Source organism: Mobula birostris, chromosome 6 (assembly GCF_030028105.1).
Source record: "Mobula birostris isolate sMobBir1 chromosome 6, sMobBir1.hap1, whole genome shotgun sequence".
Lineage (NCBI taxonomy): Eukaryota > Metazoa > Chordata > Chondrichthyes > Myliobatiformes > Myliobatidae > Mobula > Mobula birostris.
Window position 1 is genome coordinate 171,885,912 of NC_092375.1, and position 14,330 is coordinate 171,900,241.

General features: G+C 42.9%; 1 protein-coding gene across 12 annotated transcripts in view; it reads left to right on the forward strand.

Annotated features, from left to right (window-relative positions):
- myo3b (myosin IIIB) overlaps positions 1 to 14,330 on the forward strand; it is a 484,195-nt gene that overhangs the window by 171,032 nt on the left and 298,833 nt on the right. For all 12 annotated transcript variants that reach the window (XR_011886449.1, XM_072261905.1, XM_072261912.1 and 9 more), the window contains one exon: positions 10,661 to 10,775. Coding sequence is in view for 11 of the 12 variants with exons in the window: in XM_072261905.1 (XP_072118006.1) it covers positions 10,661 to 10,775 (115 nt within the window). In the remaining variant the exon portion in view is untranslated. The remainder of the gene's footprint in view (positions 1 to 10,660; positions 10,776 to 14,330) is intronic.

A 14,330-nucleotide genomic window follows, 5' to 3' on the forward strand; every position in this document is an offset into this window, starting at 1 on the left:
TCCAAATTAATCTCAGTGAAAATAGTAATAGTGACGTGTTAGATCCTATCTAGAACATACAAAATAAAACATGTATAGTACCTTTTTGTTACTTTTTAAAATTTCTGGGTGGTGGGAAGGGAATGTTGATATTTTTGCTGCTACTTGTGTGAAGAGAGTGGGGACGGAGGCTTTCGGGGCTTCGTTGCTTTTGTTATTCATTCTATGGGGTTTCTTAGTTTTGTAGATGTCTGTGAAGAGGACAGATTTCAGGTTGTATACTGCATGCATTCTGTGATACTAATTGTACCTTTGAACCTTTAATTTGAGGAATAAAAAGTTTTCTTTTTGTATCTCAGTCCTTTCTCATCATTTGACTTTGTTTTCTATACTCTCATCCCATAGCAGACTTGTGTTTCTGCATCATCAGAAACTCTTCAGATCTTGGTATCAGTTCTCAAGCAGACTGCATTGATTTTGAAAACATTTCTATAGACTTTTCAGGATCAAAGCTTTTTGGCCCAAATCAGCAAACTGGGCTAAAAAAGATATTGTGCACGGCCTAAATCCTGCTTTGACTGAACAATGAGCTAGCCTTGCTAGATGCTATGAAGTTGGCTCATTATCATGCACTCTCTGCAAAACTGAATTGAGCTCCGGGAGATCACTTCAAAGGTAACACTACATGTGCCTGACAGGGAGTGATAATTAGGCTAAAACTATATGAACAAACTTTTACCATTGATTTATGTTAACTTCCATTAACTCAGTATCACTGGCAAAAACGTTAGGTAATGTTAGTCATGTAAATTTTACAGGCATAAAACATGCTAAAGTGTCAAAATGTGCCAGGCAGAATTCTTGTTAGAAGTGCTTCAGATGTCTAATTGGCAACTAGAAAAAAAGGGATTCTAGCATCTGTCTGAAACCACTACCCTTCATCATCTGCCTTTCACTTTTGAACATTTGCCCCCCCCCCGCAACTTCATCCCAATCCTAATTTAATAGGTCCCTCCTCAAAAATGGTACAGTTTATAGCTTACTGTTGCTTGATCACACAATGGTGTCTATGCCTTAAGATGGGACCATAATACAAGATGCAACCTTATTCTTCCCTCACCTTGTACTTTTACCTGTAGAGTCATGGAGCACTGCTGCACAGAAACAGGCCATTTGGCCCATCTAGTCTGTGCTGAAGTGTTACTCTGCCTGTACCATCAACCTACACCAGGACCATAGCTCTTCATATCCATGTACACATATACAAATTTCTCTTATAGGTTTAAATCAAAGCCACATCCATTACTTCTGCTGGCAGCTTGTTCAACACCCTCACCATCCTCTAAGTGAAGATGTTGCCCATCAGGTTCCCCTTAAATATTTCACCTTTCACCTTTACTTATGATCTTTAGATCTCATCTCACCCAACCTCAGTGGAAAAAGCCTGCTTGCATATACCCGATCTATATCTCTCATAATTTTGTATACCTTTATCAAATCTCCTCTCAATCTCCTATGCTCCTAACCTATTCAACCTCACCCTACAACTCAGGTCCCCAAATCGAAGCAACATTTTCTCTGTACCTTTTCAAAGTTTCCTGATGCCATCGCATCATCGTCCCTGAGGCCTGTCATGGTCATTCTATCAGAAACCTCAAAGCAGGAGGCCATGGTAGAACTAACAGTGCCTTGGGTAGACTGGATTGAGGAGGCATTTGAGTGTAAAAAAGCGAAATATCAGTAGCTGCTACAGCAGTGCCAGAGGCCGGGATGGAGGGCACAATGCAAGCCTGTAGAGGAGGTTTTGCTGGCTGCTTGCTGTGCAGAATCTACTCTTCACTTGGTATTGGGAGGGGGGGCAGGGGCTACAAAGAAAAGAGCCATCAGGAACATAACGGAGGCTGCTGAGCAAGGCTTCTGAAGGCTATGGATCAAGAGGTGTGACCCATGGACTAATGCTGCTGGGACCCAAGACAGGGCCTGATCAGCTCTGGCTGGGTTGCCTGGGCGAATGTATCTGATGTTGAAAGACCTGAAACACCTCATGACCCCAGGTTACATCACTGATGATGTATCCCTGCGCATCCTAGGATGTATTTCAGCATTACTGACATCTTTCCTTTAGGTAGGTGGCCACAACTGCACAAGATACTCCAAATCTAGCCTCCTTAATGACTTCTACAACTTCAACATAATATCCCAACTCCTGTACTCAATATTTTGCTTCATGAAGGCCAATGTCCCAAAAGCTCTCTTTATGACACTGTCTACCTGTGATGCCACTTTCAAGAAATTATGGATCTGTAGTCCCAGATCCCTTTGTTCTACCACATGTCTCCCTACTGTTCGCTGTGTATATCCTACACTGGTTCGTCCTCCCAAAGTGCAACACCTCACATTTGACTGCATTAAGTTCTGCTCTTTTCAGCTCATTTTTTTGAGCTGGTCCAAATTCCACTGAATCAGATTAAGGTGTACTATCACTGGCATATGTTGTGAAATCTGTTGTTTTGCGGCAGCAGTACTTTGTAATACATAATTTAAAAAACTGTAAATTATAGTCAGAAATACAGTGGATTCTGGTTAATTGTGGCACATTACGACCAGTACACTTTGGCCCAATCAAGCGGTTGTCCCAATTAGCCTAAGTTTCATGGAAATAGTTAAAAAGGTAAAAAAGAAAATGTAAACTACTGTTTAACTGAGTAACAAATTATGTATATAATTGAAATACAGAATAAATTAGAGCACTATCAATACTACTTCAGTATTAGTTCCTAATAGTTGTTGACGGAGGAATTCATCCAGTGCACACTGTTGTGTTCTTTTGGTTGATTGTAAATGAACAAAATGAGAAATTGATATGTTCTCTGTTTCATGGAGACATAGCTCACACAGGCTACATTGGTAAGACTCAAGGCCTTCTTGATACATCGGGAGGACTGGCCTGCTGATTTTGAGAAGGCAAAAGGTGGGGGATCTGTTTTTCATGATAAGCTCTGCTGCAATGTTCTTGTCACATTCTTGTTCCCTCGACCTGGAACATCTAATGATTCATTACTGACTGTTCTACTTACCAAGAGAAATCTACTCCATGATCCCGACTACGGTTTACATACCGCCAAAGGCCAATGTTAAGCAGACACTCAATTAACTGAGTGTCGCCATCAGCAAACAAGAAACAACCTATCCTGATTGTTGAGGGCTTCCGTCAGGCTTGTTTGAAGAAATCTCTGCCCAATTATCATTAACGTAGCACCTGTAGGACCAGGTGTCCCAATATATCTGACCCGTGTTATACTACAATTAGAAATGCCTACTGTTCCATGCTTAGACGGCAGTTCAGGAAATCTGATCACTTGGCTGCCCTCCTACCTGCATACAGGCAGAGGCTAAAGAGCGAGGCTCCAGAGATAAGGATATCAAAGAAGTGATTGTTGGAGGCTGAAGAGCGGCTACGGGATTGTTTTGAATCAGTAGACTGGGCTGTGTTCAAGGACTCATCAGAGGATTTGAACAAATATACCACGGTTATCACATACTTTATAAAAACAGTCATAGTTGAGTGTATCCCAACAATATTATTCAAATTATTCCCCAACCAGAAGCTTTGAATGAACCAAGAACATAGAATCTTTGTCACGCATAAGCCAACAGCAACATTGAGGAGATTACAGACCGAAAGAATAAACCAAGCTTTTGGACAAGACCAATGTGGTCTACTAAATCCCATGTGGGGATTGCAGCAAATATTAAGTTGGTCAAACTGGGAGAAAACTATCCACAAGGATCCATGAGCATCCACTGGCTGTGAACTGGCGTGAGCAACTCTCCTAGCTTCTACCAATGAAAATCAAGAGGGGCACAAGTTCGACTGGGCATCAATGAAAGCCGTGACTAAGGCAAACACGCGGCATGCAAGAGAATTCCTGGAAGCATGGTTTTCCTCAAACAATTCTGTAAACAGACATGTAAAAGGTCGATCCTTTTTATAAGCAAATCTGGGCAAAAGTCCAGATCACAACGCACAGAGTTTGCCACACAACCAATCAATGACACAATGTCCCTATGTCACAATTTAGTTTCTGTAATGATGACCAATCAGCTGATTGATAAGTATATAAAGGCCAAACATTCGGAGGACACACCACAAATGAATAGCGCACTGATGACGTCTCCTCGTATGATGAAATGTTTGCAAGTGGATTGCCGAGATCAGAGAACAGCTCAACCTAAGCTACTCATTTTTAGAGTTATTTCCAACAAGAGGTCCAAGTACGATCTCCAGAAAGCCATCTCATGTGCGAAATGGCAATTCTGGACCAAACTTGAATCTCTGAACGATGCTTGACAGCTGTGGCCATGCTTGAATGCTATCACGTCCAACAAAGTGAAACCAGGCAACAAGGGTAATATCACAACTTCAATCCCAGATGAGCTCACCATAAGACCATAAGACAAAGGAGCAGAAGGCAGCCATTTGGCCCATCAGGTCTGCTCCGCCATTTTATCATGAGCTGATCCATTCTCCCACTTAGTCCCACTCCCCCGCCTTCTCACCATAACCTTTGATGCCATGGCTACTCAGATACCTATCAATCTCTGCCTTAAATACTCCCAATGACTTGGCCTCCACTGCTGCCCATGGCAACAAATTCCATAGATTCACCACCCTCTGACTAAAAAAATTTCTTCGCATTTCTGTTCTGAATGGGCACCCTTCAATCCTTAAGTCATGCCCTCTCGTACTAGACTCCCCAATCATGGGAAACAACTTTACCACATCCACTCTGTCCATGCCTTTCAACATTCGAGATGTTTCTATGAGGTCTCCCCTCATTCTTCTAAACTCCAAAGAATACAGTTCAAGAGCAGACAAACGTTCCTCATATGTTAACCCTCTCATTCCCAGAATCATTCTAGTGAATCTTCTCTGTACCCTCTCCAACGTCAGCGCTTCCTTTCTTAGATAAGGAGACCAAAACTGCCCACAGTACTCCAAGTGAGGTCTCACCAGTGCCTTGTAGAGCCTCAACATCACATCCCTGCTCCTATACTCTATTCCTCTAGAAATGAATGCCAACATTGCATTCGCCTTCTTCACTACTGACTCAACCTGGAGGTTAACTTTAAGGGTATCCTGTACGAGGACTCCCAAGTCCCATTGCATCTCAGAACTTTGAATTCTTTCCCCATTTAAATAATCGTCTGCCCATTTATTTTTTCTGCCAAAGTGCATAACCATACACTTTCCAACATTGTACTTCATTTCCACTTCTCTGCCCATTCTTCCAATCTATCCAAGTCTCTCTGCAGACTCTCCCTTTCCTCAGCACTACTGGCCCCTCCACCTATCTTCGTATCGTCAGCAAACTTAGCCATAAAGCCATCTATTCCATAATCCAAATCGTTGATGTACAATGTAGAAAGAAGCGGCCCCAACACGGGCCCCTGTGGAACACCACTGGTAACCGGCAGCCAACCAGAATAGGATCCCTTTATTCCCACTCTCTGTTTCCTGCCAATCAGCCAACTGTCTATCCACGTATGTAATTTTCCCGTAATTCCATGGGCTCTTATCTTGTTAAGTAGCCTCATGTGTGGCACCTTGTCAAAGGCCTTCTGAAAATCCAAATATACAACATCCACTGCATCTCCCTTGTCTAGCCTACTTGTAATTTCCTCAAAAAATTGTAATAGGTTTGTCAGGCAGGATTTTCCTTTAAGGAATCCATGCTGAGTTCTGCCTATCTTGTCATATGCCTCCAGGTGCTCTGTAACCTCATCCTTGATAATCGACTCCAACAACTTCCCAACCACCGATGTCAAGCTAACAACTCTATAATTTCCTTGTTGATTCCTTGCCCCCTTCTTAAATAGCGGAGTGACATTTGCAATCTTCCAGTTTTCCGGAACCATGCCAGAATCTATCGACTTTTGAAAGATCATCGCTAATGCCTCCGCAATCTCCACAGCTACTACCTTCAGAACACGAGGGTGCATTCCATCTGGTCCAGGAGATTTATCTATCTTTAGACTATTCAGCTTCCTGAGTACTTTCTCTGTCGTAATTGTGACTGTGCACACTTCTCTTCCCTGCCACCCTTGAGTGTCCGGTATACTGCTGATGTCTTCCTCAGTGAAGACTGATGCAAAATACTCGTTCAGTTCCTCTGCCTTTTCCTTACCTCCCATTACAATTTCTCCAGCATCATTTTCTATCGGACCTATATCTACTCTCACCTGTCTTTTACTCTTTATATACTTGAAAAAGCTTTTGGTATCTTCTTTGATATTATTTGCTAGCTTCCTTTCATAGTTAATCTTTTCCCTCTTAATGACCTTCTTGGTTTCCTTTTGTAAGGTTTTAAAAACTTCCCAATCCTCTGTCTTCCCACTAATTTTTGCTTCCTTGTATGCCCTCTCCTTTGCTTTAACTTTGGCTTTGACTTCTCCTGTCAATCACGGTTGCAGCCTTCTTCCACTCGAAAATTTCTTCTTTTTTGGAATATACCTGTCTTGCACCTTCCTCATTTCTCGCATAAACTCCAGCCACTGCTGCTCTGCTGCCTTTCCTGCCAGTGTCCCTTTCCAGTCAACTTTGGCCAGTTCCTCTCTCATGCCACTGTAATTTCCTTTACTCCACTGAAAAACCGACACATCAGATTTTGGCTTCTCTTTTTCTAATTTCAGAGTGAACTCAGTCATGTTATGATCACTGCCTCCTAAGGGTTCCTTCACCTCAGTCTCTCTAATCACCTCTGGTTCATTACACAATACCCAATCCAGTACAGCTGATCCCCTAGTTGGCTTAACAACAAGCTGTTCTAAAAAGCTATCCCGCAGACATTCTACAAATTCTCTCTCTTGAGATCCAGTGCCGACCTGATTTTCCCAATCTACTCACATGTTAAAATCCCCCACAATTATCATAACACTGCCCTTCTGACAAGCCTTTTCTATTTCCTGTTGTAATTTGTAGTCCACATCCCTGCAGCTGTTTGGAGGCCTATAAATAACTGCCATCAGGGTCCTTTTACCCCTGCTATTTCTTAGCTCAACCCATAAAGATTCTGCACCTTCCAATCCTATATCACCTCTTTCTAATGATTTAATATCATTTCTTACCAATAAAGTCACGCCTCCCCCTCTGCCTACCTTCCTATCCTTCCGATACACTGTGTATCCTTGAACATTCAGCTCCCAGAGACGTGCATCCTTTAGCCAGGTCTCAGTGATGGCCACAATATCATACCTGCCAATCTGTAGCTGTACGACAAGATCAACCACCTTATTCCTAATGCTGCGTGCATTTAAATATAACACCTTAAGACCAGTATTTGGTACTTTTCGCTTTGATTTCACTGCAACTTTATTGCACTGCAACTCATCCCAATGGCTACAAATTTGCCCCATCACCTGCCTGTCTTTCCTGACATCTTTACTGCTCACTATCTTAGATTTATTTCTGTTTTCCGCTTCCTCCGCTCTGTTATTCCGGTTCCCATCCCCCTGCCGAATTAGTTTAAGCCCTCCCTAACAGCTCTATTAAACTTTCCTGCCAGGATATTGGTCCCCTTCAGGTTCAGGTATAACCTGTCCTTTTTGAACTGGTCATACTTCTCCCAGAAGAGATCCCAATTATCCAAGAATCTGAAGCCCTGCCCCCTACACCAGTCTCTCAGCCACGCCTTCATCTGCCTGATCCTACTATTCTTGCCCTCGCTAGCACGTGGCACAGGTAGCAATCCCGAGATTACTACCCTGGAGGTCCTGCTTCTCAGCTTCCTTCCTAACTGCTGGAAATCTCTCTTCAGGACCTCCTCCTTTGTCCTGTCTATGTCATTGGTACCAACATGTACCAAGACAACTGGCTGCTCACTCTCCCCCTTTAGAATATTCAGGACCCGATCTGAGACATCCCGTAGCCTGGCACCTGGGAGGCAACACACCATGCGGGTATCTCTATCAGGCTCACAGAATCTCCTGTCCGTTTCCCTGACTATGGAATCCCCTATGACTACCGCATTTCTCTTCTCCCTCCTTCTCTCCTGTACAACAGCGCCAGGCTCAGTGCCAGAGACCCGGTCACCGTGGGTGTCCCCTGTCAGGTCATCCCCCTCAACAGCATCCAGAACAAGATATTTGTTGCTGAGGGGGACAGCCACAGATGTGCTCTCCACTATCCGGGCATTTCCCTTCCCTCTCTTGACAGTGACCCAGTTTTCTGATCCCTGTAGCCTAGGGATGACTACCTCCCTGTAGCTCCTGTCTATCACCTCTTCACTTTCTCTAATAAGCAGTAGGTCATCAAGCTGCAGCTCCAGATCCCTAACACTGTCTCTGAGGAGCTGCATCTCGGTGCACCTGGCACAGATGTGGCCATCAGGGAGGCTGGAGGTCTCCCAGGATTCCCACATCTGACACCCTGAACAAAGCACTAACCGTGCAGGCATACTATCTAATTCTACAGGAATAAAACAGGAAAAATAAGTCTACTCACCCACTTACCTCGCCAAACAGACGAGCTTTTTAAACCGTTAGCTCGTACAGTTAGCTGTGGGAGCCCTGCTGTTCCTGTCTGTCCAGGCCGATTTGTGAAAGGGGGTGGGGGGGAGAAAAAAAAAGAGTTGGTGCTTCGCTCTCGCCTCTTCCCGTTTACCATTGAAGCCAAAGCCCTGCATTCTGCTCCCACTCACTCTGCTGCCCGCTGTATAGGGTGGTCTCCTTTTTAAACTCTCCGCGCAGTCCTGTTGACGTCACGCGCCTGCGCAGTCTCGCCCTTCTTGCACTCGAAGAAGTTTTTTTAAAAACTGCCTTCCTTCAGAATTCAGCTCCCACGACGCTCTGTAGTCCCAATCCAAAAGCTCAATGTCTGTTATGCTCACTTTGACTGTCAAAACGTGGAAGCACCTTCACAAACCCCCACAGCCCCCAATGACTGTGATTGGCTGGTTGCATCATAGCCTTGAATAGAAACACCAATGTCCTTGAATGGAAAATTCTACAAAAAGTACTGGATATGGTCTAGTCTATCATGGATAAATCCCTCCCCACCATTGAGCATATTTACACAGAGGGCTGTCACAGCATCCATCATCAGGGACCCCACCACCCAGGTCGTGCTCTTTTCTCGCTGCTGCTATCAGGAAGAAGGTACAGGAGCCTCAGGACTCACACTGCCATTTTCAGGAACAGTTATGACCCCTCATCCAGCAGGCTCTTGATCCACAGGGGATAACTTCACTCAACTTCACTTGCCCCATTGCTGTACTGTTCCCATGACCAATGGATTCACTTTCAAGGACTCTTTATCTTATATTCTCGGTATTTATTGCTTATTTAATTTTTTTTTTCATTTTGTATTTGCACAATTGTCTTTTGCACATTGATAGTTTGTCCATCCTGTTGGGTGCAGTCTTTCATTGATTCTATTACGTTTCTTGTATTTACTGTGAATGCCCACAAGAAAATGACTCTGAGGGTTGAACATGTTGGCATAAATGTACTTTTATAATAAAGTCTCAAATTCCTAAATGAAATAGATCCAGTATCTTGCCTTCTTTGCCTTCTTTCAAGATGTTGTAAGCTTTGATAGACTTCCTTGCTGACTACTCGGCCCCCAATCTTGCTGTCATCTGCTTCTTTGCTGATTCAGTTTACTACATTATCATTCAGGTCATTAATACAGATGACAAATAACATCGGACCCAGCACTGATCCCTGCAGCACACCACTAATTACAGGTCACCAGTCGGAGAGGCAACCATCTACTACCACTCCCTGGTTTTTCCCACTAAGCCAATATTGAATCCAATTTCGTACTTCATCCTGAATCCCAAGTAACTGAATCTTCTGGACCAGTTTCCTGCATGGGTCTTTGTCAAAGGCCTTGCTGAAGTCCATATAGACGTTGTCCAGTGTCTCATCAACTTGCCTTGTACCCTCCTTGAAAAGCTCTATATGACTGCTACTTAGAAACACCAAAAGTGTCTGCTAAAATGGATAAACAATTACATCATATATCCCTTTGCTGATTCCATTCTTCACACTGCTGCCTGTCACAATTTATTGTGCTGGTCTTGCACACCAGTTCCTATCTTTCTGTAACCTTGCTGCTCTATTCCTATTTCTCATTGATTTCCAGACCTCTGGTAGTCAATATAAAACCTTTATTCAAATCACAAGCAAGAGAATATCTGAAGATGCTGGAAATCTGAACAACACACAAAATACTGGAGGAACTCAGCAGGCCAGGCAGCATCAGTGGAAAAGAGTACAGTCGATGTTCTGGGTCGGAGCCCTTTGGCAGTATTGGAGAGAAAAAGCTGAAGAGTAAATGTGCTTAACTGGACAGCCCTAAATGTCGACTGTTTACTTTTTTCCGTAGATGTCAACTTTAAGATAACAGTTGTTAAACTACTTCATTTCGAAATGCAAATCTTTATTAATTTATTTCCCTGTGGAGTGGTAATTCATGATATTCTCTTATAAATCTGTGGTAATTCTGCACTGATTATACAGCTGCCTTCCTGCCACATTAGTGTCAATTCAGCTTCTTCCAGAAATAAAAATATGGCATGTGCCTTTAAATAGCCATGGATTACTCATCTGTAATACTTGAATTTTGGATTGCAAAGTTAACTTTGTGATATTCTGTGACTCCTCTTTGATTAATTAGGTATATTGACAATGACACAAGCAAGAACATGCACGATATTTTAACCAACAGCTTGTACAGGGAACGTTTTGAAGCAATTCAGCATTGTTTCAGAATCATTGGATTTACTGATGAGGTAAGTGAACCCATAACTGGCGGAAATAGTTATTTAAATTAAACCCCAAATACGACTGAAGTAAATAGTATTACCTCCTGGGGCAAGGAACTTGATAATTGTTCCTTATTCTCTACTTGTGTACAGCTTTAATACAATAGAACAAGAGAGAGTGAAGAGATGAAATATAAATGAATTCTCTTCTTCACCTGATTTTCAATAATAGAAATAACAGGTATAAAACTTGTTTGGTTTAATGATAGAGTATTCAATGACAATTGATTCATTGAAAAAGTCCACAATTAAATTACTGCATTTTAAGATGTTTGTTATGACCTGTGGGTGATATTATCCCTGCTCCTGCCACTCCAGGGAATTACATAGGCAGGAGCAGGCATCAGATATGCAAAGCAATTTTAGGGAGCAGGATTTCCAGGGCTGCAGTCTCAGGATTACTGCCCTTATCAAGTGCTAGTGAAGTGACAAATCGATATATAGTGCAGCTTAGTACATGGCTAAGGAGTTAGGGCAGGAAGGAGGACTTCAGATTTATAGATCACTGGGCTCACTTACGGAGCACGTAGGGCCTATACAAGCAAGGCAGTTGTTATCTGAACTGGAGGGGAACCAGTATCCTCGCTGGAGGTTTGCAAGTGCTACTTGAGAATGCTTAACCTAGAGTGTCAGGGCAGGTGGGAATCAGAGCAGCAGGGCAGGAAAGGAAGGGGGAAGATGCCAGAGTAAGAAGGTGGGGGAAGGAGAAGAAGGGCAAGCTAGAAGGTGATCTGTGAAGCCAGGTTGGTGGTGGAGGGTGGTAAGGTTAGAAGCTTGGAGGCAAATTATAACAGGGTAATGCGAGAACTCAGGAGCATTGAGCAGCTGCTGTGAGGCAAGTCCTTGTCTAACCTGAGGAAGCTGTTTAAAGGCCAGCTGATAAGAGTTCAGGATCAGCATATTCCAGTGAGGAGCAAGGACAACGGTGGTAAGGGAACCTTGGATGACCTGAGAAGTCCTAAATTTGGTCAGGAAGGAGAAGGATGCATAGGTAAGATCTAGAAAGCTAAAATCGACTGGGCTTTTGGAGAATATAAAGATCGCGAGAAAGTGTTCAAACAGACTATTAGGGATGCCAGATAGTCCGTTTGAGCACTTTCTGACATTCCTTGACGACGCCTTGATCAAGGAGAAAAGAGGGTAACTAGGGAAAATCTAGGTACATCCAAGGATAAAGGAGGGAATTTGTGCTTGGAGTCCGAACAAGTGGCTGAGGTATTAAATTAGTACTTTATGTCAGTATTTACAAGGAGGAGGAATTGGAGATTAGAAAAGGGAGGGTGGAGCATGCAATTGTGCTGGGTCATTTTGAGAGTAAAGAGGAGGTAATGCTGAAAAGCATTAAGATGGATAAGTCCTCAGGGTTTGATGGCATAGATTCAAGAATATTAAAAGAAGTAAGGAGTTTGCTGGGGTGTTGACAAAGTTTGCTGTGTCTTAACAAGCAACAGGTAAGGTCCCAGAAGGCTGGAGAGTAGCAAATGTGCTTAAAAAAGGAAATAAGGGTAATCCAGGCAATAATAGACCAGTGAGCCTCACCTCAAGGTAGGGAAGCTCTTGAAGAGAATATGAGGATTTGGCAGTGAATGTTATCTACATTAGTAATGCATTTGATAGAGTCCCTCATGGTTGGTTGATTGACAAGATAACGATGTGTAGGATCCAGGGTGATTTACAAGTTTGGATTCAGAACTGGCTTGCCCTTAGAAAACAGGGGTAGAAGGAAGTTATTCTAGTTGGAGGTCTGCAGCCAGTGGTGCTCTACATGGATCAATGCAGGAACTTCTGTGATATATGTCAATGAAGTAGATGAAATTATAGATAGGTGGATTAACAAGTTTGTGAACGATACCAAGATTTGTGGATTTAAGGACAGTGTAAAGGACTATCAAAGAATACAGCAGAATATAGATCAGTTACAGACAGCTTTTCATTGATTCTATTGTATATTTTTATTCTGTGAATGACTGCAAGAAAATGAATCTCAGGGTAGTATATGTTGACCTACTATATATGTACTCTGATATTTAATTTACTTTGAACTTTGACATGGGCAGGGAAGTGGCGGATGGAGTTGAATACACTTTGGGAGGTCAGATGAAAGGGGAAAGTATACAGTAATGGTAGACCTCTGAATAACCCCTGAAATGATGTACAGAGATATCTTAGAATCCAGGTCCATAGTTTACTGAAAGTGACTACGTAAATGGATAAGTTGTGAAAGAAGGCACATAGCATGCTTGCTTAAATTAGTAAGGATGTTGAGTATTAAATTAAGGCAGTCATGCTGCAGCTATACAAAGCTTTAGTCAGACTGCACTGGGGATACAAATTGACAATAAACTGGACTGGTCAAAGAACACTGAGGCTGTCTACAAGAAGGGTCAGAGCCGTCTCTATTTCCTGAGGAGACTGAGGTCCTTTCACATCTGCCGGACAATGCCGAGGATGTTCTACGAGTCTGTGGTGGCCAGTGCTATCATGTTTGCTGTTGTGTGCTGGGGCTGCTGGCTGAGGGCAGCAGACGCCAACAGAATCAACAAACTCATTCGTAAGGCCAGTGATGTTGTGGGGATGGAACTGGGCTCTCTGATGGTATTGTCTGAAAAGAGGATGCTGTCCAAGTTGCATGCCATCTTGGGCAATGTCTCCCATCCACTACATAATGTACTGGTTGGGCACAGGAGTACTTTCAGCCGGAGACTCATTCCACCGAGATGCAACACTGAGCATCATAGGAAGTCATTCCTGCCTGTGGCCATCAAACTTTACAACTCCTCCCTTGGAGGGTCAGACACCCTGAGCCAATAGACTGGTCCTGGACTTATTTCCATCCGGCATAATTTACATATTATTATTTAATTATTTATGGTTTTATTTTGCTATATTTATACTCTATTCTTGGTTGGTGCAACTGTAATGAAACCCAATTTCCCTCGGGATCAATAAAGTATGCCTATCTATCTATCTATGTCTAATAATGCATGCAGTCTGCTCGCTCCATTATAGGAAGATTGTGGAAACTGCCAAGAAGGTTTGTCGGGATGCGATCTGGATTAGAGAGTTTGGATGATCATGAAAAGTCAGACAAATTTGTGTTTTTCCCCCTGGAACATCAGAAGCTGAAGGAAGGCAGAATAGAGGTTTGTAAACTTATGAGAGACAAGACCATCAGAATCATTTCCCCAGAGTAGAAATATCAAATACCAGAGGACGTGCTTTTAAGGTTAGGGTGGGAAGTTTAAAGGTGACATGAAGGACAAGTTTTTTTCAAGTAGAGAGCGCCAGTTGCCTGGAGCAGGGGTAGCAGTAGAATCAGGCAGTTTGGTAAGTTTAAGATAGATGCATGAATAAGAAGGGAATGGAAGGATATGGATGATACACAGGAGGAGAACATCTAGTGTAAATTGACATCACGGTTGGCACGATATCATGGGCTGAATAGCCTGTCCAGTGCAGTACTGTTCTATGTAACGTATTAAAGCACTGTTTCATGAACAAAATTATATATGTTTTGAAAAC